The sequence below is a fragment of the Carcharhinus amblyrhynchos genome, chromosome 14, assembly GCF_965287045.1.
Source record: "Carcharhinus amblyrhynchos chromosome 14, sCarAmb.v2.hapA, whole genome shotgun sequence".
Lineage (NCBI taxonomy): Eukaryota > Metazoa > Chordata > Chondrichthyes > Carcharhiniformes > Carcharhinidae > Carcharhinus > Carcharhinus amblyrhynchos.
Genome location: NC_137337.1, coordinates 60,553,362 through 60,577,591, shown reverse-complemented (window position 1 = coordinate 60,577,591; position 24,230 = coordinate 60,553,362). Strand labels below are relative to the sequence as shown.

Genomic DNA, 24,230 nt, shown 5'->3' with positions numbered 1-24,230 from the left:
TACTCATGCATCATCAATAAAAGTTGTTTAATCCATCTGAGTTCAGAAATAACAGATGTCAAAGTAACCAGTTATGTGAAAGCAAAGTACTGCAGATGCTGGAAATCTGAAATGAAATGAAAACTGAAAATGCTGATTTTTTTTTTAAAAAGTCATGGTCAGACCAGCATTTATTGCCAATCCCTGGTTGCCCTTCGGAAGATGGTGATGAGCTGAGTTCTTGAACTGCTATAGTCCCTGAGGTGTAGGTACACCACTTCTGTTAGGGAGGGAATTCCAGGATTTTGACTCAGTGACACTAAAGGAATGCGATATATTTCCAAGTCAGAATGGAGAACCTCCAGGTGGTGATGTTCTGTATCTTCTGCCCTTGTCATTCTAAACAGTAGTGATCATGTGTTTGGAAGGTTGAAAGAGCCTTGGTGAGTTCCTGAAATGCATCTATTTGATGGTACCTGGTGCTGCCACTGTGCATTGGTGTTGGGAGTGAATGTGTATGGAGGGTGCCAGTGAAGCAGGCTATTTTGTCCTGGATGGTGTCAAGCTTGAGTGTTGTTGAAGCTGCACTCATCCAGGCAAATGGAGAGCATTCCATTACACACCTGACTTGTGCCCTGTATACAGTTTTGGGGTGTCAGGAAGTGAGCTATTTGCTGCAGAATTCCAAGCCTTTTACCTGTTCTGGTTGCCATAGTATTTATGTGGCTTGTTCATTTCTGGGCAATGACAATCCAGGATGTTGATCGTGGGGGATTCAACAATGTTAATGCCATTGAATGTCATGGGGGTGATGGTTAGATCCTGTTTTGTTGAAAATGATCATTGTCTGGCACTTGTATGGCACGAATGTTACTTAGCAGCTCAAGGCAGCATATTGTCCAGGTCTTGCTGCATTTGGACATGGACTTTTTCAGTATCTTAGGAATCACGAATGGTGCTGAAAATTGTGCAGTCATCAGTGAGCATCTCCACTTCTGATCTTATGATGGAAGGAAGGTCATTGAAGAAGCAGCTGAAGATGGTTGAGCCCAAGACACTATCCTTAGGAACTCCTGAAGTGATTTTTTTTTGGAGCTGAGATGATTGACCTTCAACCACCACAACCATCTTCCTTCATGCAAGGTATGATTCCAACCAGTGGAGAGCTTCCCCTTATTCCCATTGACTTCAATTTAGTTACGGCACTTTGATGCCATACTTGGTCAAATGCTGCCTTGATGTCAAAGGTAGTCACTTTTATCTCATCTCCGCCATTCAACTCTTGTCCATGTTTGAATCAAGGTTGTAATGCGATCAGCTGAGTGATCCTGGGAGAACCCAAACTGAAAATCTGTGAGCAGGCTATTGCTGTTTAAGTACTGCTTGACAGCACTGTTGATGACATCTCCTTCACTTTGCTGCTGATCAAGAGTAGACTAACGGGGCAGTAATTGGCTGGGTTGGATTTGTCCAGCTTCTTGTGTACAGGACATACCTGGGTTTCCACAATGCCAGTGTTATAACTGTACTGCAACAGCTTGGCTAGGGACCCAGCACGTTATGGAGCACAAGTCTTCAGGACTATTGCCAGAATGTTGTCATGGCCCATACAGCTGTTGCACATCCAGTGCCTTCAGTTGTTTCTTGATATCATGTGGAGCAAATGATGTGGAGATGCTGCCATTGGTCCTTTCATCAGGTGAGTGGAGAATTGGGTTCACAAGCAGCCTCATGAGGATGGCCTCAACTGGGGATTTTGAGTTCCTGTCACATTACCTGTAACCTCTAGATTTGCCTGGGCTTGCAAAATCTTACTAACTGTCCTGGCTTGAGACAATTTACACCTCTTTAACCAGTGCTTAACCCTCTCTCCACTCGCATTGTCTGCACCTTAAAGACTTCATTACCTATTAAGACTCACATTCCGACCATTATCTTGTAATTGAGCAGGGCATAATATATGCCCTGTTGTGAACCCAATTCTCCACTCACCTGATGAAGGTGTTGTGCTCTGAAAGCTCGTGCTAGCAAATAAACATGTTGGACTTCAACCTGGTGTTGTGAGACTTCTCACTATGTGGAGTGAATGGCATTGGCTGAAGGCTAACATCTGTGATGCTGGGGTTCACCAAAGAAGGCTGAGATGGATAATGCTGGATAGACTCAGTTGGTCTTCTCCAACCACATAGTCCATCACATTTCTACCCCTCTTCTGAAGAAGTCATACGGACTCGCAATGTTTCTCTATCCACAGATGCTGCCTGACCGCCTGAGCTAATCCAACATATTTTTCTTTTCTCTTTGTACCCAGATAGAATCATAGAGAATTACAGCATGGAAACAGGCCCTTCGGCCCAACTTATCCATGCCGCCCAGTTTTAGTAACATTTCAATATGTTAATGCATATGTGTGTCTGTATGCAAACACAATTAAGTGTATATGTAGTATATTCTCTCCATGTAGTCTGTACTGCATCTGTCACATGGCTGAAGTGCAATCCTCTGTCTTTCAATAGAAAACTGTATGATGCATAAGTTAAGTCCTGGCTGCTCTGATGGAAAGTCAACCTAAATCAGAAACTAGTTCCTTTGTGGATGCTGTTTGCATTTATGTATTTCCAGCATTTGCAATTTTATTTCAGGCTTATGGAAAATGCATCTTTTTTTTGTGTCCGTGTTTGTTGCCCTTGCTTTTGAATTGCTTTATAATTTCATATAATACTGTTGTTCCCTAACTGTAATAAGACAGATTTTCTTTTGAACTGTTGTTCTCTCTGCTCCAGCATTGGTGACTGCTTGTTTACCCCTTACGTTGATACCCTCTAGAATTGTCGACTCACTCCTCCCTGCTTTGCCAACTCAATTCTGCATTCAGAAATCTTCTCAGAACTGTCCTCTTCAATCATGCTTAAAGTTCCCATCTTCACCTCTCCATTCCTTTCTCCTCAAGCTCAAAGTACACTAGTTTTCTTTCCTCTTTATTGCAAAGATATCTTCCTGCACATGAGGAATGCTTTGTGAGTGCATGCTTGATGCAGACTGAAATGTGTCTGCTGTACATGAACCTAACATTTTAATCCCACCATTTCCTTACAGTGGCTTGCACTGCTTGTTTTGATGTGACCTACCTTGCAAGGATGTAACCAAGGTAATGGGTGGATATGCTAGCAAGATATCACTGGCTTTGGTCAAATGGACTTCCTCATGATTATAGACATGCAAGCCTATCTGATATTGATGTTGCTCCGTAGCTTGCAACTCCTGCTGTCTTACAGATGCAGTGAATGATTGGAGGACAATGAAAGCCAGCAGGTTTAACAGTTAATGACATCGTCCTCATGTAACAAGGAGTCTTTGCAAAAACCTATTTGAAATGTTTAAGCTAGTGAAGGGTAAAGTATACCTCCTAGTGACGATTTGAATCTCAAGAATGCAAGATTGAATGTGACGCAAGAAGGAAACCTTTTCACTTGGAAAAAATCATATCATGAAATGAGGTGCCAGGAAAAGCTTCTGAAATAGAAAGTTGAACTGGGGCCAGAGACAGTTGGAAGAAATGAAGGGTAGTACAAAAAAATGAGCAGAGTGGTGGGGGAAGCATGGTTGTGGGTTAAGGTGGAGAGGGGAAGTAGGTCGCAATGAGGTGGGCAGGGGGATTTAGATCAAAGGCTGTGATTGATGTGGGGTCAGGTGAGATTGGAGGTGGGAGGAGCTGCAGCTAAGGCCAAAGGTTACAAGGAGGCAAGTTTGGGATGGGGGTGTGTAGATAAATTGGGGCTACTGGTCTCTTGTAGAACTTTTTATGACAACTGAATCTTTGCCTTTGCTCTGTTTTGATTTCTGTGATTTCTGTAATTTCTTCACTGTTAAATTAGGTGTACATGGACGAGACATTAGAGGAGAGGTCCCTTGATTCAGTAGTACTGAACTTGAAGTAAGGCTGGAAGATGCAGTTACTCATCCCATCTGATTGCCCAAGATAACCAGTGGGGTGAACTTGCGCCCCAGTGGCAGCATAACCATGACATGTCCAGGGTCTTAATGTACGTGTTACTTTACTATTTTGCAGATAGTGAATACTATAAAGCACAGGCACTGAAGAACGCAGAGGATGCCTTTCGAGTGCAGCAAGCCAAAGTGAGTGGCTCGAGTTTTACAGGTGTTAATAATCATTATGTTCACTTGTGGCTCTCCTGGCCTTGTTCTGGGGTGCAAGATATGCTTCACGGTGACGAGTATTTGTTTTGTGCTGTATTTTCACCACAGTGTGCTTTGATGTAGAACCTCATCATTTTGCCTACCTTGATCAAATATCTCCTCAATCTTTTCTCCAACGAGAACAGCACCAGCTTTTCCAATCTATCTGCATAACTGAAGTTCCTGATCCCTAGAATGGTGCTCATGTAATGCAAGATCTCTGATCAAGAATGGATCATGTAGGTGCATGATAATGGAACTGATGTGCACTTGGGCACTTGTTGTCAGCATGAAAAACTGTCATATTTGTTATAGCAGCTAAATAACATCCCCTCTAATCTGCCCCAGCAAACATCTTGGCATCAAATGCATCCTATTTCACCATTATGACATTTACTATAAATGCCATCTGACATGAGTTTGCTAATTTAGTGTTAAATGGGGTGTTTTAAATTTGCCCCCTCCGGGATCTGGGGTGAGATTTCCTTAACTCACCAGATCACATTATTGCAGCCAATGGAGAGCTACCTTTATTCCATCAATAGAGCTGGATCCACACCCAGGTCTCCAATGAAAAGATAAGAACTGTTGGGTTTTCTGAGTGGTAGTGTTGACTGTGAAGGACTTCAGAGCACATGTTATGTTAGTGTGTTGATGTTAATAATTTTCCATTTATCACAGATGGTTTTTAATTGCTGGTTGCACAGCTGTTCACTTTCACTCCTGTTGCTGTGAGCTGTTGCTTGTTTCTGATTTCTGGGTGAGCAAACAGGAAGAACAACAGTTGACGTTTATGTAATGCATTCAGTATTAGTATTAGTGCAAGTCAAAGATCACAGAATGGTTACAGCGCAGAAGGAGACCTTTGGTGGGTCATGTGAGTATCTGCCCATTCCAAGTCCCACTCCCCCTGTCTTTTCCCCACAGCCCTGCAAATTTTATTTTCTTCAGGTAATGGTCTAATCTTTAAAAATTGAATCCTCATCCGCCATACACTCTCAGGCAGTGCGTTCCGGATGCCAACCACTTGCCGTGCTTAAAAAAAGGTTCTTGTGTCATTGTTTCTTTTGCCGATCACCTTAAATCAATGTCCTCTGGTTCTCATTCCTTCCACCAATAAGAACAGATTTTCTCCGTCTACCTAGGGCGGCACAGTGGTTAGCACTGCTGCTTCACAGCTCCAGGGTCCTGGGTTCGATTCTTGGCTCGGCTCACTGTCTGTGTGGAGTTTGCACGTTCTCCTCGTGTCTACGTGGGTTTCGTCTGGGTACTCCAGTTTCTTCCCACAGTCCAAAGATGTGCGGGTTAGGTTGATTGGCGTGCTAAGAAATTGCCCCTTAGTGTCCAGGGATGCATAGGTTAGAGGGATTAGTGGGTATAATATGTAGGGATATGGGGGTAGGGCCTTGGTGGGATTGTGTTCAGTGCAGACTCGATGGGCAGAAGGGCGGCTTTCTGCACTGTCGGGTTCTATGATCTATGATCTATGATCTTGCCAGACCTCTCATGGTTTTACATACCTCTATCAGATCTCCCTTCAATCTTCTTTTCAAGGAGAACACATCAGCTTTTCCAATCTATCTGCATAACTGAAGTTCCTCATCCCTGGAATGATGCTCATGAATCTTTCCTGCACCCCCTCTAATGTCTTCAGACCCTTCCTAAAACAGGGTGCAATAATCTAGTTGAAAAGCAGTGTTTTATGTACGTTTATCATAACATCCTTCCTTGCTTTTGTACTCTACGCCCTTATTTCTGAAGCTCAGAATCTCATTCTGCTTTATGCATTGCTCTCAACCTACCCTGCCTATTTTAAAGATTTGTCCCTCTGCTTCGAATTCCCGTTAGGATTGTCCGCTTGATTTTATATTGCCTCATTCTTCGTATTAAAATGAATCATTTCACACTTACTTGTGTCAAATGTCATCGATCATTTGTCTGCCCATTCCACCAATCTATTTTCTCTCAGTTCATGTTGCAACCAAGTTTTGTCATCCACAGATTTTTAAAAATCTAGGCCATTATGTAAGTCAGGAAAGTTTGCGGGGGGGCGGGGGCAAGAAAATTTTGCCCAAAATGACCCAAAGCCTTTGGGGTAGGGGTTATAGAAAGAGAATGCAAGGCTGGAGAGATACAGCCACAGGTCTATGGAGGTATTTTAGGTGAAGGATTTGAATTTATGTTGGGGACAGGGAGCCACTGTAGGTTTGCGAATGATGTGAGAGAAAGACTTGATGTTGGACAAGATTGCTTGGTTGATAAATTGGGGTTTGTGTGGAACAAACAATTATTGGGAAATAGAAGAAACATACATAGTGAAGACCAAAGTTTCGGCAGCTGTAGGTGCCATACACCATTAGGATGATGTATCCTTTCCTTCATTGCTGTCATATGCTAACCTATATATGTGCTGTTTTGCACTGGTACCTTTAACCTTGTGAGAAGTGCTGCTGTCACGTGTCAGTTTACATTCATATATCCCTTTTGGAAAGTAGCACCTTGGTGCAATAAGAGGGAATTAAACTGGCAATTAGTGTGAGTTAGGGGATTTGGTTTGTATTATTGTGGGTCGCTTGGTTTGATAATTCGCTATTCAATTCATGGATTTTGTGTTATGTTACTGAATAGAGATGGTAACTTGGTGTTATAACGTGTTTATTTTTTAAGTGCTATGTAAATATAATTTTGCATGTACTGTGCTTAACTAAGTGTGAGAGTGGGGTTCAAGTGGAAAGCTTGCCCTGCCTGAATGAGGTTACAACTGAACTGCAGAGTGTATAGATTCTGAATTTTCATGGGTCCAACATTAAAATTGGTTAGAACGATCAGGTATTCAATGGGACATTATTATGTGTTTCATTCTACCAGCAGGCATTGTGACAGCAGGAACTGAAATTAAAAATCTCACAGTGAAGATCCTACTGCCGGTGGCAGTAACCACTACAACACAAGATTCAGAATAGGTTGTTGTTCCAGTCTGTACTTCTGAACACTACAGCTTCTACAGTTGGTCACCATTGTATGTCCTTTTGGTTTCAGACTCGATTGTTTGATGAAGAAGCAAAAGAGAGTCGGATGGCAGCATTGCGGGCAGCCAATGAGTCAGGGACTGGTTTTGGGGAGAGTTATAGCTTGGCCAATCCTTCCATTCGAGCTGGTGAAGATATTCCGCAACCTTCCATGTTCAATGGCAAACTTAAGGCCTACCAACTGAAGGGCATGAATTGGCTTGCTAACCTCTATGAACAGGTAAAATATGAGCAAATGAAATGTGTACATGCATGTATGCGTGTATGCATGCACAGGAGTCGCTCTGTCTTTGATGATAGTGAGGGTCTCACTTACCACACCATTGACAATGATAGGCAGTATACGGTGCCTGTGACCCATGAATCAGAATGCAGCTGCTTCTACCCATTATCGATAATGTCTTTGAATTGCTTTAAAATAATGGGGCGACACGGTAGCACAGTGGGTTAGCACTGCTGCTTCACAGCTCCAGGGTCCTGGGTTCGATTCCCAGCTCGGGTCACTGTCTGTGTGGAGTTTGCATGTTCTCCTCGTGTCTGCGTGGGTTTCCTCCAGGTGCACCGGTTTCCTCCCACAGTCCAAAGATGTGCGGGTTAGGTTGATTGGCGATGCTAAGAAATTGCCTCTTAGTGTCCAGGGATGTGTAGGTTAGAGAGATTAGTAGGGATAATATGTTGGGATATGGGGGTAGGGCCTGGGTGGGATTGTGCTCGGTGCAGACTCGATGGGCCTCTTTCTGCAAGGTAGAGTTCTATGAAAATGAATTCTGGACCATGTGCTTATCCACTCAATAATGGTAGTTTACCTGTAGGGCTTTCCATTCACAAAGAGGGCAATTCATGGTAGCTAATTCAAGCTATCTCCAAACCCACTATTTACCACTGTCTCACACAGAACTTTTGTAGCTCCCTGATAGCACCAACGGACAGTCTCCGAACCTATGGTTAGTGTTACTGACATGTCCATGTACTGTTTGACAACGCAGCTCTGTTTGAAGGGAGAGCTGGATAGGAGTGCTGTCTTTGCTATGAATGCCTGACTGATATGAGTACTGTATGATTGCCTCCACCATGGCTTCATATGGCTCTATCTTGTTTTAAATTTCTTTTTCTTTTCGCTTCAGGGTATCAATGGGATTCTGGCTGATGAAATGGGGCTCGGTAAGACGGTACAGAGCATTGCTTTCTTGGCACATTTAGCTGAGGTGAGATTTATAGAGTATTTGAATCCTCAGCACATCAGTGCTGCATGAGGCAGCTTCTTGCTTTATGCTGTGCAGCTTTAGATAAATTTCATCAGCAAATCTGACTAATGCTCAAGAGTTCCTGTCTCTGCTGTTTTCCTCCTTTTTTTCCTGTAGGGTAAACTCCTTCAAACCCCCCCACCACCACCAGCACTGGTTAATTTATTTCATTTGGTATAAATTGGTTTCATCATCTTCATCTGCCTGACTGGCCCAGAGTTCCCTCTACATTTTCCCTGTGGAATATTCCCAGGGTAGGTACTGTATTTGTACAGAATAAAATTTCCCATACTATCCCATCAAAGGCTTCCAGAGCAGGTGAGGCATAGGTTTCACAAAGACACTCTACACTCGGAATATTCGACCATTTGGAAATGGGCTGGATTGAAAGCCCTCTTGCACAAAATTTAAATCAAGATAGCTATAGCTGCAATATGGAAATCCAAGAATCTCCATACAGAATGTCAAAACATCAGTTTCAAATTCCAAGCTGCATTGGCCCATTTTCTGCACCACCTGCCCACTTTCCTCCTCAATGCTTCTCTACCTTTCAGTCCAATTTGTAAGCTTACTGAGGATGTTTAAGCAGACAAACCTAATTTAACTTTGTGCTCAGTCTGGAATTGATTTGAGGCTACGTAGGACTGATGGATTGAATACAAATTTGACATTCCTTGACATCTCCAACTTGTCTGATTTGTATCCTTACTTGGGAGGAATACCCTCTTCCATTTGTGTTACGTCTCCATTTCTGCGGCTCCCATCTTTGCATGCTCACTGTCAGAAATAATTTACAATTTGTGGCCTGTTTGTAATGATGAGCTGTGTTGTCAGTCAGCTGCATTCTCTTCACATTAATACCTTGCAGTCTCGCTGGGATACAAACACAAGCGAGGTGAAAATCACTGCCTTTCGACTACTGCTCATACAAAAATTGTTAAGTCTTTTTAAAAATATTTCTGTTTAACTGAATTTAGTCCATTTCTGTTGACCGAATTAATTATTGTGCAGAGAGAAAATATTTGGGGTCCATTCTTAATCATCTCTCCTGCCTCAACACTTAACAACTGGCATCAGGAGTTCTCCAGATTCGTCCCACGATTCAAGGTAATAGACAAGAAGGAGACAGTGGTGTTGTTGGGTTTTGTTGTGTTGGTGTATGGAAATGAATGTTTGTAATGTTGCAGCCATTGCTATTGCATTTTCTAATTCAAGCTGGAAGATGCAAGTGTGTATGAGATCTAAGCAGTGAAAGTGCTTGTACTGCTGCAGCACCTTGATGTTCTCTCCAGGCTTTTTGGTCTGAATTCTGAAGTAGACACAGATGCCCTTTATAGGTTAAATTGTAAACATTACAATTCTGCCTTAATTAGTGACCGAACAAATGCAATGATTTGAATGATGGGAACCATACCGGTGCTGAGCCAGACCCAGACCTCCATGCTCTCTGTGTTGAGGTGCATGTGTTTGTCCATGTGGGGAGAGAGTACACATTGTGCATCTAACTGTGTAGATGCCTCAGTAGATTGAGATAACTGCTGTTGTGCTTGGTTTTGAGTAGAGCTGGCACCAGGTGGCAGTATTGCATTACCAGTTACTACTGCAAATGAATGTGTACACATGCTGTCAGTAAATCTGAAATCTGACTGCATTTGGTACAGAGGCACTGAAGAAATGATCTAACTCTATGCTACTTTCAGAGAAAAGGGCACATTCACTGGCTACAAGGTCAACAGAACGCTTGTTATGTTTGAGATATGGGGGCATGGTCAGAAATTGTAGAATTATGAGCTGAAAATAGGAGTTATCTAATGCATAGATTTCAGTCCCTGTCTACTGGCTTCTGAGTGACTTGCTCGATTTTGCCCTTAGGTAGACAAAGAAGTAGTTTGTATTATGAAGCTGAAATAGTTTATTTTATGATGGTTATGGTTTTCCAACTTTTCTAATGGAAAGTCATAGAACAAAGAACTTGCATTCTATATAATGCTCTTCATACCTTGGGATGAAGCAACGTAGGTGGCACGGTGGTTAGCACTGCTGCCTCACAGAGCCAGGGGCCCACTTTCAATTCCAGCCTTGGGTAACTGTGTAGAGTTTCTGCACTTTTGCCGTGTCTGTGTAGGTTTCCTCCCGATCCTCCAGTGCCCACCACAGTCCAAAAACATGCAGGCTGTGCTAAATTGCCCCTTAGCGTCCAAAGATGTGCAAGTTAGGGGATTTGCAGGGTAAATGTGTGAGGTTACAGGGATAGGATGTGGGGATGACCTGGTTGAGTCATAGTTGGTGCAGAGTGGATGCACCAAATGGCCTTATAACCAATTAATTAGTTTTGAAGTGTATTCAGTGTTATGTAGGAAATGCAATGGCTGTGGCACTCGCAGCAGTGTTCCACAGACAGCAATGAGATAAATGTCCAAATGATATTGTTTTTTGAAGGAGGTATATTTGCCAGGATGCTTGTTCTGAGGGAGGCCATTTCAGCCCATCATGCCTATGCTGGCCAAAAAGAGAGAAAAGAATCTAGCTGCTCATTTTTAATCTCATTTTCCAGCACCTAGTCAGTATCCTTGCAGGTTGCAGCCCTTCAGATGCAGACCCACGCATCTTTTAGCCTCAACCACCAAATAAGACAGTGAATTCCAGATGTTCACTAGCTTCTGGGTGAAAAACCTTTTCCTCAGGTCCCTTCTGATCCTTTTACTATTCACCTTAAACCGTGCCCTTGGTAATTGACCCTTCAGCTACGGGAAACAAGTCTTTCCTGTCTACCTTGTTTAGGCCATCATAGTTTTATACTCCTCCATTTGAATATCCCTTAGCCTCCTCGGTTCTGAGGCAAACAACCTTTTTCTTTCCCATCTTTCCTCATTGCTGCAATTTCCAAGCCCTGGCAACATTTTTGTAAATATACCCTGTATTGTCTCCACAGCATTTTATATCCTTTAAAGTGTTGACCAGAGTTGTACATGAAACTCCAGCAGTGGCTTAACCAGTGTTTTATACAATTCCATTATTACATCCCTTCTCTATTCAATGCCTCACCCAATAAAGGAAAGCATTCCAAATGGTTTCTTGACTATCTCATCCACCTGTCCTGCTGCCTGAGAACGTGCACTCCAAGGTTTCTCCAGTTGTCCAACTAATCTATTTGCAATTTTAGTAATTTTCCAAATCTTTATTTCTCTTTGTCATGTAACAAATTCAATAATAGAAATTTCTGGGTACTGTTTAAACAGGAATTTCTGGCAGAAAATTCATCATTCCAAACTGCCTGTGTGCAAAGTATTTCAAAACCTATTTTTGCACATGTCCCCCCCCCCCTCTTGTTGGCTATTCTTTAGTTCCAGGGTGATGTCTATTGGGCCATGAGTTTCTGCCATGGGTCTTCATGTGCCTGAATAGGTTGATTCTCAGCCTATAGAGCTTTGGGCGTGTGGGGCAGGGTGCTCCAGAAGGTCATGGGATCCAGAGTGCATCACTTGCTTCCCTTTTTATTTCCCACTGTGCCATGGCTCTGCCTCATCATTGAGCTGTGACTCAAAGCATGATGCAGCTTGGTGGACAAGTTGCAGTCATTGTAACCGATTGGTAGCAAACTTCTTTTTGTCATTTATGCCTGAAACCTTGGCCATTTGAGAGTTGAGAAAATGGAACCTGGCAAGGATGGTGTATTTTGGCCTCTGGAAACTGTCCTGTACACCAAGGTTGATTTTTCCAGTTGTTTTGTCTGAATGCTTATGCAGATAACTAGAGTTTTTGACAGTCCCCTTATTGAATCTGGAGGAGGCATCCCTGTTGGAATTTTTCTGGTGCTTTTCTGCACTGACACAGTGTGGGAGTGTGACATCAACAACTTCTGAGCTTTGTTTTAACAACATTCAAGGCCGAGTTTCTTGTTTGCAGCATTCAGAAGTTTGTGAGAGTGATTTGCAGAATGAATAACGATATTTTTGTCATCCACAAACTCTAGACCAGGATCCTACAGCATTAGGTTTAGTTTTGGCACAGAGGCAGCTGAGATTGGAGTTTTCACCCAGCAGTCTTTAATACTGACACCAGAGGGCATTTGATCTTTGAGATGAATAAACATCGCTTTTATATCCTTCCTGTAATGGGGAACTGATTTGTTAAAATTTTTCAAATGGAGCACAAGATCTTTTACAAATCAAACATTACCTTTTGTGTTTTTCTAGTTTATCTCTCCAGCTGCAAAGATTGTGTTTGTCTTTTTTATGGCTTTATCCATTGTTGATATTATACATGTGCATCAATGGTAATTTTGAGATGGAACATTCCACGCTTTAATAATCTATTCAGAAAAAAATCTCACGTTCTCCTTTATCCTTGTGACAATCTGCAGTCTGTCCAATTATTGACAATTTTTCAACCTTTCAGTTGAATCCATTTCACTAAAATAAAACCAAAATATTGCGAATGCTGGAAATCGGAAATAAACACACAATGCTGGATAGATTCAGCAGGACTGGCAGCCCCTGTGGAAAGAGAAATAGAGTAATTGTTTTGAAGAGGCATACAGACTCCTAATGTTAATTGGTCACTTGCTGCCTTTTGTGGAATCTGGTGTCCAGATTAACTGCTGTCAGTATTAAACCTTATGCCCCCACTAAATGCATTGTTTTATGAGGGCATGGTAAAATAAATAGGAGTATGGAGTGACATTGTGGTTACTACTGCCTCAGAGCACCAGGAGCCTAAGTTCGATTTCAGTCTTGGGTGATTGTCTTTCTGGAGTTTGCACATTCTCTCCATGTCTACGTGGGTTTCGTCCGGGTGCTCCAGTTTCCTCCCACAATTTAAAATGTGAAGGTGGATTAGCCGTGATAAATGCTTGGGATTGCAGGGGGGGTGGGCCTGGGTAAAATGCTATTTTGGAGAATCAGTGCAGACTTGATGGGTTGAATGGCCTCCAATCATACTGTAGCAATTCTGTGGGCCTATGAGTTGTTTGCCTTTCACCTTCGATTCCAGTACATCAAATTTGCTACTCATTGTATCGAGTAATTTCTGAAATGTATTCGGCATATTTGTTTTTCCTTCCAATTTTAGGTGTTACCATACTGGGGGAACCCTCATGATAGAAAGGTGATCAGGAAGTTCTGGAGCCAGGTACAGTTTACTCTGATTCTTACCTAACTGACCGACTATCTGTCCTGTTTTTAACTGCTAAACAGGGTAGAGCAGCAGTGTAAACAGTTCAGCATAGTGCCTTATTCTATTCCCCTCGTGTTTTAATTCAAACCTGCCAGACAGACCAAGATTGACCACATGTTTGCTTTGCTCAGCCTGGCAGTGCTATTGAGCAGCAGCTGAACCTGGGATAGGAAGCAGAAAGTTATTCGAGTCTCAGCACTTGCACTGTGACCCTTGCTGAATGGTGAGAGGCAGGTGGGAATGTTTGCAAAGAGGAGGTTCGAATGACTCATCCAAACTCTGCTGCCCTTATCTTGTACAAAGTTCCATTCACATGCCACCCATGTCATTGCAGACCTGTATTGGCTCCTGGCCCAACAGTATCTCAGTTTGTTAGTCTGCTGTTCGAATCCCTTTTGAGGTCTATGTCCCAGCTGCATCTTTATCTCTTGCTTTCAAAATGGGCAATTTCACATTTGTCCACATTGTTTATATTTATTTGCCAGATCTTTGCCCACTCACTTAACCAATTTATATCCCAATATGGACTCCATATTTTTTCTCCAAAACTTACTTTCCATCTTTGTTTCATCAGCAAATTTAGCAACATTAGTCTTTTTATCCAAGTCATTAATGTAAATTGTGAAGAGTTAGGCCCCAGCACTGAACCCTGTGGCAAAGCACTCATTAAATTTTGCCATCGAGAAAATTACCCAGTTAGCTCGCCAATCTTCCCTCCATGCCAATATACTACCTTCTACATAATGAGCTTTTATTTTCCACAATAACCTTTGATGTGTTGCCTTATCACCTTTTGCAAATCCACTGATTCCCCTTTATCCACAGCACAAGTGACTCCCTCAAAGAACTCCAATAAATTGGTTAAACATGATTTCCTCCTCAAAATCGTGCTTGATTACCACAAATTTATTTAAGTACCCTGTTATAATGTTTTTCATAAAACTTTGAATATTTTTCCTATGATATATTAGGTTAACTGGCCTATAGTTTCTAGATTTTTGTCTCCTTTTTTGACTAAAGGAGTTACGTTAACTAGTTTCCAACTAATGGAACTTCCCCTAATCTAGGGAATTTTGGACAATTAAAACCCATGCATTAACTATCTCAATGGCAACTTCAAGTTCCCTAAGTTGTAGTGCATCAGAACACGGGTTTGTCAGCTCACCCTCCCAACAGTTTGCTCAGCACTACTTGGTGATTGTATTTTTTTGAGTTTCTCCCTCCCTTCTATTTCCTAATTTATACTGATTTTACTTGTATCATCAGTGGTGAAAACTGATGCAAAATGCCCATTCAATTCATCTGCCATCTTTGATTTTTCTATTCATTCCCCAGACTCACTTTTCCCAGGTTCAGCATTCATTTTGTCGACTCTTTTCTAAATATCGATGCAAACGCTTATTATCTGTTTTTTATTTCCAGCTGACTTTCTCCCATTCTCTAATTTTTCCCTTGTTAATCATTTTCTAGTCATTTTTTGCTTTTTTTATATTCTGTCCACTCTCTGACCTGCCATCCATCCTTGCACAATTAAATGCTTTTTCTTTAAGTTTGTCTTTAACTTTCTTAGTTAACCACGACTCCCCTTGGACTTTTTCTTTCTCATTGGAATGTATCTATTCTGTGCATTCTGAAATATCCCTTTGTCTGCTCCTGCACCTTAACTGACCTATTGCTTAAACTAATTTCAGTAAGTAGTCTCAACACCAAGTCCAATAGGTTTATCTGATAGCACAAGCTTTCAGTGTTGTCCCTTCATCAGGTGAGTGAAGAGTTCGGTTCACAAGCAGGGCATGTATAGAGACAAACTCAGTTAGAAGATAATGGTTGGAATGCGAGTCTTAGTAGGTAATCAAGTCTTTACAAGTGTAGGCAATGCTAGTGGAGAGAGGTGTGAATTGTCTTAAACAAGGATAGTTAGTAAGATTTTGCAAGCCCAGGCAAGTTGTGAGGGTTATAGATAGTGTGACCTGAACCCAAGATCCCGGTTGAGACCGTCCTCGTGTGCAGAACTGAGCTATCAGCTCCTGCTGAGTGATTCTGCATTGTCATGTGTTGTGAAGGCTGCCTTGGAGAACGCTTAGCCGAAGATCAGAGACTGAATGCCCTTGACTGCTGAAGTGTTTCCCGACGAGAAGGAAACACTCCTACCTGGTAATTGTCGAGCAGTGTCCATTCACCCGTTTGTCGTAGCGTCTGCATGGTCTCGCCAATGTATCATTCCTCGGGTCATCCTTTCCTGCAGAGTATCAGATAGACAGTGTTGACCGGGTAACACTTCAGCATTGAGGATGGCCTCAACCAAGATCTTGGGTTCAGGTCACACTGTCTGTAACCCCCATGACTTGCCTGGGCTTGCAAAATCTCACTAACTGTCCTGGCTGGAGACAATTCACACCTGTTTAACCTGTACCCTCTCTGCACTCTCATTGCCTGTACCTGTAAAGACTTGATTACCTGTAAAGACTCGCATTCCAACCATTATCTTGTAATTGAGTCTGTCTATATTTGCCTTGTTTGTGAACTGAACTCTTCACTCACCTAATGAAGGAGCAACACTCTGAAAGCTCGTACTGCTGGACTTTAACCTGGTGTTGTGAGATTACTTAGTGTGCCAACCCAGTCCAATGCTGGCAACTTGACATCATTTAAACTAATTTACCACTTAATTTTAGCATCTTGAACTTGTGCCTATGAGTTACATCAGTTAGGGGTGTCATGATAGATGAGGAAAAACAGGCAGTGTGGTGTCTACCTCAAATCTCACAATATTGCCACACAAGTACTTTCTGGCACAGTTGATGCTGAATGTTTCTCTCTGTAATAGAGCTGTTAATGGAGTTGCTGCATGTTGTCTAACATCCCTTTCATGTATGGTGGCTGGTTGGTTTGCATCATATTCAGTTATTTGCATACTGCTGGTGAGTTCTAGAGTGATTGATGTTATGGGGTGGGGGAGGACTTTAAATTGTCTGCAGTCACATTGCAGTCTTTCACTGAGTTGATTTATTATGAGTAACTACTGTCCTTGCTCTCTCTTGGGTTTTAGAAAACATTGTACACCCAAAATGCACCATTCCATGTGGTAATAACCAGTTACCAGCTGGTAGTTCAGGATGTGAAGTATTTCCAACGGGTGAAGTGGCAGTACATGGTGCTGGACGAGGCCCAAGCGCTCAAAAGCAGTTCCAGGTAAACCCCTCTAATCAAAATCTTCACACATTGATCAGCTTCTGACCTGTGGAGCTGGATGGCAGGTGTTGACAGCAGTGTTGTGGAGGGGATACAGTAAGAAGTCTCACAACACCAGGTATACAGCTGGGAGGCGGGGGGGGGGTGGTATCTGCAGACGTTGACAGCAGTGCTAGAGAGGCAGATGTACAAGTTTCATTGTCATTCATTAGTACAGCACCCTCTTAACGCAAAGGCAGTTACTCCCAATTCCTGCAATTCGACAAGGCTAACTACACAGCACTTTGCTCAAGCAGAGGCCCCAGAACTTTACTATCCTAGCACCGCTGAAGTTGTATCTTAACCCATGTAACACTGGGTGCCCATTTACATTATAATATCACTGGCCAAAGCATTGGAATGCCTTCTAAATCCTAATCCAAGGAAGTATTTCCACATATACCAGGATGACATTCCCATTTGCTTTTGGAAAACTTCTTTCCAACTGACATTGATGCTCAACTAACTGTATGTTAATGTGAACAATATTGAAACACAATATATTCTGTTACTTGCAACCTGAAAAAGAGAGGTGTGGGAAGAGCATGGGAGTGTGATGTTGAGTTAGAGGATCAGTCATGATCATATTGAATGGCAGAGCAGGTTCAAAGAGCCAGATGGCAGACTCCTACTCCTTTTTTTAATGTTTCTTTTTTTTTGTATATTCCTCATATCTTCATTGTTTTGAAGGAGTAAGAAGGATTTGATTTGCTGGGGCACAGTTCCACTAAAAGATTCTCCCAGGCAGTTATATAAACTGGTGGCACTACTATTATACATTATTTTGAATTTTCTAAGTTCTTCCTTTCTTTGTGCAGTGTTCGTTGGAAGATTTTGCTACAGTTTCAGTGCCGAAACCGGCTGCTGCTGACAGGGACCCCCATTCAGAACACTATGGCAGAGGTCAGTAAGTTAAAGTACCCTCCACGGGAGCACTGTAATATCACAGGTACTCGTAAGTAACTGTACCTAAGAAATGTGAGTAGGAAACTCAATTTGTGAGAAATTAGTTTGCCCTCCTGTGTAGGGCAAAGTTTGTGCTTTGTTTCTCTTCTCTTTTTTTTTAATATTAATGTTGTGCAAGGATAGATTTGGGTACATAGAAGCAGGCTTGTTCCAGTGGCTGAGGGGTCCAGAATGAGGAATCATGAATATAGTGATCCTGATTGCTTTGGGACTGCGATCCTTTTTGTGTGTACCAGTCTATCCTCATTGTGTTTTTCTGCTCACCTGGTGGCCCTCGCCTGTCCCAAACACACACACACACACACACACACACACACACACACACACACACACTGGACTCCTTGCTGAAGTACAAAGCCAATTAAGTTCCATTTTAAACATGGTACTTCCTTTTCCTATTGAGCTCCTTCTTTTTGCTAATATGTGTGCTATTAAATGGATGAAGTTGGAGAATTTCTATTTGGAAAGCAGTTGGAACTATGGCAGAAAATAAGTCTGTTGGACATGAGTATCATGGGTGCTAATATTTGTTGTGCATCATGCCTGTTGGGGTGGAAGGGTCTGTGATTAAACAAGTAATTTTTCTGGACTGTTGTGTAAAGCTTTTTTCCTGTTGTATTGCTGTATTCACAGTTATATTGTTTTTCACCTTAGCTGTGGGCGCTGCTACACTTTATCATGCCAACACTCTTTGATTCTCATGATGAATTCAACGAATGGTTTTCCAAAGATATCGAAAGCCACGCTGAGAACAAATCTGCCATCGATGAGAGTAAGTACTGTTTTGCGATATTTAGTACTATTTTGTTAATTGAGTTTTTTGTCTATGGGCTTTCCTCTGCCTGCACCCCTTTCTACTGACATGTCTGAAATAAAGACTCTCTACACTTTGCTCAACAGATCTGTCTGGGACTGTGCACTCAGCCTACATGTCTCTACAATGACCCATTTGAAATCATTGCCCTCAGTTTGTATCTATCTTTCCTTACCTGCTTGGAATCTATGCCCTCTTTCTCTATCTCTCAAGTGACATGTCTGTAGACTCTTTTAACCCTTTGGGAGAAATTGTTCTCCTATTTTCATTTTTACAAACTTCTCCATATACGTCTAGGAAAAAACGTAATAAAGCGAGTGCACTTGTTAGAATTGGAGAGGAATGTAGGGCCAGAATTAGAGAGGCATTTATCTTAGGAACAGTATTTATTAGGATCAAGAATATATCAAATAGTTCCCCAACTCAATCCTTTATAACTGTTCTTTTAAAAAAAAATTCTGTATTCTCACTATAATCCCCCACTAGATGTACTGTCAGCTTCAAGATGCTTTCTTAGTAACTTATTTCACATCTCCATTCTCTGGGTGAAAAATCCTGTGACTTCCCTTCTGATGCCTGATTTTACTTTGAACCTGTCAAACTGCACAGAGTGGTGCGGAGAGAAGTTCCTCTGTCCCAGCAATGGCTGTCAGCTTGGTGAGATTAATATTGAATGTTCCTTCATGATGCTGTGGGCAGTTGTGATAATAGTGCTGTTTGTTGCTCTTCAAATTTATTCCAGTACTCCTATGAAGGTGTTACATATTTTAAGTTTTATTTTGACCAGCTGTTGTGTGATGAGCCCTGTTTCCCTGACTTGGCGGGATTGGGGTTAGTTCTGTGCTCTGTGCCACTCACTGATCGGATCATATGTTGAAAATATTCTCTTACTGAGTACAGTGGGTTGTACTGAGAATGGGGCCAGTGCTAAATGTAGCTAATCCCAATTGTTTCTCTCCATCCGTTATTTTGCAGACCAGCTGTCACGTCTGCACATGATTCTCAAACCTTTCATGTTGCGGAGGATCAAAAAGGATGTGGAGAATGAACTCTCTGACAAGGTAAGGTTAGGCAGCACTGTTTTCCCCGCTAGTGATTCTAGCTGTGTGAGATATTTTGGCCACCTGTAATCCACTAACCACCTGGAATGATGAGCTCCACAAGCAATCAGCTCAGTTTGTTCTGGTGGTTCTTTCCCATGACCTGTTGGTGCTGATTCACACTTGCTCCCAATCACTACACCACAATTGGCCACAGTTATTTGTATACTAGCCCAAATTACCAGCTGCTGATCCATTGATTCTATCTTCACTTCCCACTGTCTTGGAAAAGCAGCAACGTAATTAAGGACTCCACGCACCCCAGACATGCCCTCTTCCATCTCCTTCCATGGGGAAAAAGATACAAAATTCTGAGGTCACGCACCAACCAAATCAAGAATAGCTTCTTCCCTGCTGCCATCAAACTTTTGAATGGACCTACCTTGCGCTAAGTTGATCTTTCTGTACACCTTAGCTATAACTGTAACACTACATTCTGTACTCCTTTCCTTCTATGAACAGTATGCTTTGTATAGCATGCAAGAAACAATATTTTTCACAATTTACTAATACATGTGACAAAAATAAGTCAAATCAGAATTAATTGTTGATATTAGCCAGTTATTGAACCACATTGCAGCTAGGGGCCATTCTTTCTTCCTATAATATTCACAAATTGTATTTCTTTAAAGCAAGTTTTGGTTGATTGCTCCCTCCTTGTCTTTGGAACAGACCTTGTTATACCAACTGTGATTTGCACATGCTGGGAATTGAGCTGAGTTCTGCACTGTAAGGCAGTGTTGTCAAGCTCTATGTTAATTTTTATGTTTGTTGCAGTAACATTACTGCAATTGGAGCTTGGAAGAAGAAATTTTAGAATTTTGCGCTGTTACCTTGGTAATACACATTAAATTGCAGTGTTTTAGGAACGGGAGTGGCTGAGTTCCCAAAGCAGCACTACAGACAGCATGAGTTGTTTTCAACCTATACTAACAAACGGCATACATATTAACTCTGACCTCTGCAGGGAAAACTGATGCGTAGTTTGAAATTTTCTGGGTAGTTTTGCTTTTATTTATATTAATTCTGTCACTTTTGTGCTTTGAAAGTGAGGTTTTAGTTTGAAGTTTGTTGCAGTAAGGATGCTGTGTATAAGTCAACAAAATTATTTGAAAGACATAATCTGCTAATGCACCTATTTTATAAAAATGGTCTTACACTATTGTTGTAGCAGGGCTGTGGTATTTTGAGGTGTTTCTTGCATGTTATTCCTGTGTATGATAAGTGTCAGCTTGGTGCAGTGATAGCACAATTGTTTTACTCTTGAAAAGACTATGGGTTGAAGTTCCACTTCAGAAGTTCTCCTAAATCTGAGTGAGACTTCAGTGCAATACAGAAAAGAGTTCTTTGTTTCAAGAGTTGCCGTGATTCAGTTGAGAAATTGGATTTGGGCCCAACTGCTTGCTCAGCAAAACATAAACATCCTTAAGTTTTTCCAAGAGAAAGAGGAAATTCTCCTGATTCTTGCACCCATGTTTCTCCTTCTGCGCAAACTTGGTTTTTCTGCTCTTTCATTTAGTGCTGCGGGATTTTCCTTTGCATAGGAAATAGCTTAATGGTAATGTTATTGGAACAGTAATCCAGAGCCTTTCAACTAATACTCCAGAAATGCATGTTCAAATCCCACACCAGCAGTTGGGGAATTTAAGTTCAGTTAAATGAGAGATCGGGAATAAAATGCTAGCCTTGTTAATAATGTAGGGAAGCGATGGCCTAGCAGTATTATCACTAGACTGTTAATCCAGATACTCAGTTAATGTTATCGGGGCCTGGGTTCAAAACCTGCCACAGCAGGTGGTGGAATTTGAATTAGATTAAAAAAATCTGAAGTTAAGAATCTACTGAGGACCATGAAACCATTATCAGTTACCAGAAAAACCCATCTCCTTCACTAATGTCTTTTAGGAAAAGAAATCTGCCATCCTTGCCGAGTCTGACCTACATGTGACTCCAGAGCATAGCAATGTGGTTGACTTTCAACTTCCCTCTGAAATGGCCTGGCAAGCTACTCAGTTTCAAGGGCAACTAGGGATGGTAATAAATGCAGACAAAACCCATCTGGTTTGCGAATGTCCTTCAGGGAGAAAATCTGCCATCGTTACCTGTCCTGTCCTGGCCTACATGTGACTCTGGACCTACTACAGTGCAGTGTCTTAAATGTCCTTTACAATGACCCAGTAAGCTTTCATTTGTAGCTGGCTCGAGGACAATTGGGGATGTGCAATAAGTGTCAATTGCTTGCTTGTGAGCAAATCTCCCTAGAAAAAATTAAACACAGTTGCTGCATTTGACTTCACAATATCAGTGATAGAGTTAAATTAATGTAAGGGTTCTGTGGGATGTTCTGAGAATTTGAGTGCAAGTCATTTATTCCTCCTTGAATGTTGCATAATGGACTGGAGCACCAATACTCTCATATTCAGTTTCATTTTCATTGAAGTAATATTTGACAGATGTAGGAAGAGTGCTCCACTTTATGCTGCCCTGTATCCTGCATCTAATATCTCCTAAAAACACTGTTCTGCTTGGTTCTCTGTGTAGATTGAGATCCTCATGTACTGCCAGCTGAAAAGCAGACAAAAAATGCTGTACCAGGCTTTAAAGAACAAAATTTCCATTGAAGACCTGCTCCAGTCGTCCATGGGAACCACGCAGCAGGCCCAAAACACCACCAGCAGCCTCATGAACCTGGTCATGCAGTTCCGCAAGGTCAGTAATCTCCTTTGTCCCCCTCCTTAAGCTTTCCAGATCCCTCTGCTCTCCTACACATCAGACTCTACATTAGTCTAACATCTTCATGCAGTTCCTATCATATTTTGCTGCTGTAAATTCCAATCTCCATATTTGGAATGAACCTACCATGTGAACTAATACCATCGTTAGGCAAGATGGGTGGAATTTATGGGACAGTTTCATTATAAATTTTAACATAGAAATTATATTGAAGATATTAAAGTAAGGGCAGGATGTTTGGTTAAAATGGGAATTTAGCAAGCCACAATTCTGGTTTCTGACAGTGTTTTGGCAGGGTGGTGGAGGGTGCTTACATGGGTTTATCTGGAATTGTTTATTTTGGAATCCATAGTGTTGAAGGAGAGGAACTCAAGACCCAAACTACATCCTTGAATCAAGGACCCTGGTTATTTCCGTTTTTCTTCTGAGTTAAACTAGTTCAGCACACATTAGAGATTAGTAATTCATCAGGGAATGAGTACAGACCAGGATTTGAGCCGTTCACCCAGTGAACCATCAGGACCTCGACACTGAATCCTGATGTCTGCTTTCGCCAGCAAAACATCAAGAAATCAGAACAGACCAAGGGACAGAAGCTTTACACACTTACATGAATGAAAGAATATTTTATTCATGTATGCAGGTGCATCTATGAATTTCTGTATCGACAAACTGGATAGTTGTGATTGTTATGAACTTGTGTTCATGTTCTGTGGAAGTTCAGGTTTCTTTCTCTGTTCCAGGTCTGTAACCATCCGGAACTGTTCGAGCGGCAAGAGACTAAATCACCTTTCCATATGTCTCTGAAACCATACAACATTCCCAAACTTATTTACAGGGATGGACAAATCAATCACTTCAATCATTGTCGCAACAGGTCAGCAAGCAACAGATCCACAATTATCTCTTCTGTATTTCATGGAAAAGTTGCTGCTTTTTTTAAAAAATAGGTTTTTCCCATTAAATATTCAAAGGTTTAATACCAAACTTTGACCGTTGTTGAAGCAGGTGTTTAATCACAATATCTGCTGCCACATCAACAATTTGTTGTCGTCTCAAAATATTTTGGATTTTTTGGCCTCTCCGAAACACAGTGCCAGTTAATCTCAAAGTAGGCTGTCCCTCTGGTAGATTGGATGTTGAGAGGGAGCTGAGGTTTGAAATGGCAAGTGATCCGTTTCCTTGCACTTCTGAGTGGCAATATTAGTACATGAAGGTCCTCACTGTTCTTGGAGCACTAGTTTCCCATCGTAGCCATCCTGTGGCCTTCCTGAGTGACATTACCAATTCATGCCAGTTTTATGCTCTTTGTTCATCCTCCTGAAACTGTGCAAGACAGCTGCATGTTGAATCCATACAACACCAGTCAGTGCGACGATCTGTCTGGGCTGGATTTGGAACTGAGTCCCAGCTATGGGAAGCCTACATCTAATCCAGAATGCTTTTGCTTTGACTTTTCTGTTTGTGGCTGTGATGAAAGCTCTTGCATATCCACAGAAGTATCTGAATAGGAGACTGTGAATCTGCCTATTTGTAGGGGGATGATGGGGAATTATGTTTTGAGTGTTGCCTCTCTTACAGAGGCATCTGGAGTTGCCTGGGTTAGCTGTTCAGTGCTGGTGTTTATCAAACCTTGTGTAGTTGCTTCCTTTATTCATTGATCTCCCTCTTTGATTTAGGTGGTTACGAGTCATTCTGTCCCCCTTCTCCCCAGCCCATATCCATCAGTCTCTCTTCCATAGAAAAGGTAAGGATTTTGGTT

General features: G+C 41.8%; 1 protein-coding gene across 4 annotated transcripts in view; it reads left to right on the top strand.

Moving 5' to 3' along the window:
- ino80 (INO80 complex ATPase subunit) overlaps nucleotides 1-24,230 on the top strand; it is a 210,204-nt gene that overhangs the window by 80,175 nt on the left and 105,799 nt on the right. For all 4 annotated transcript variants that reach the window (XM_080202971.1, XM_080202972.1, XM_080202970.1 and 1 more), the window contains exons 11-22: nucleotides 4,049-4,116; nucleotides 7,216-7,425; nucleotides 8,330-8,410; nucleotides 9,461-9,556; nucleotides 13,520-13,579; nucleotides 16,674-16,816; nucleotides 17,674-17,758; nucleotides 18,476-18,593; nucleotides 19,611-19,696; nucleotides 22,277-22,444; nucleotides 23,212-23,345; nucleotides 24,148-24,215. In XM_080202971.1, coding sequence (XP_080059097.1) covers nucleotides 4,049-4,116; nucleotides 7,216-7,425; nucleotides 8,330-8,410; nucleotides 9,461-9,556; nucleotides 13,520-13,579; nucleotides 16,674-16,816; nucleotides 17,674-17,758; nucleotides 18,476-18,593; nucleotides 19,611-19,696; nucleotides 22,277-22,444; nucleotides 23,212-23,345; nucleotides 24,148-24,215 — 1,317 coding nt within the window. The remainder of the gene's footprint in view (nucleotides 1-4,048; nucleotides 4,117-7,215; nucleotides 7,426-8,329; nucleotides 8,411-9,460; nucleotides 9,557-13,519; nucleotides 13,580-16,673; nucleotides 16,817-17,673; nucleotides 17,759-18,475; nucleotides 18,594-19,610; nucleotides 19,697-22,276; nucleotides 22,445-23,211; nucleotides 23,346-24,147; nucleotides 24,216-24,230) is intronic.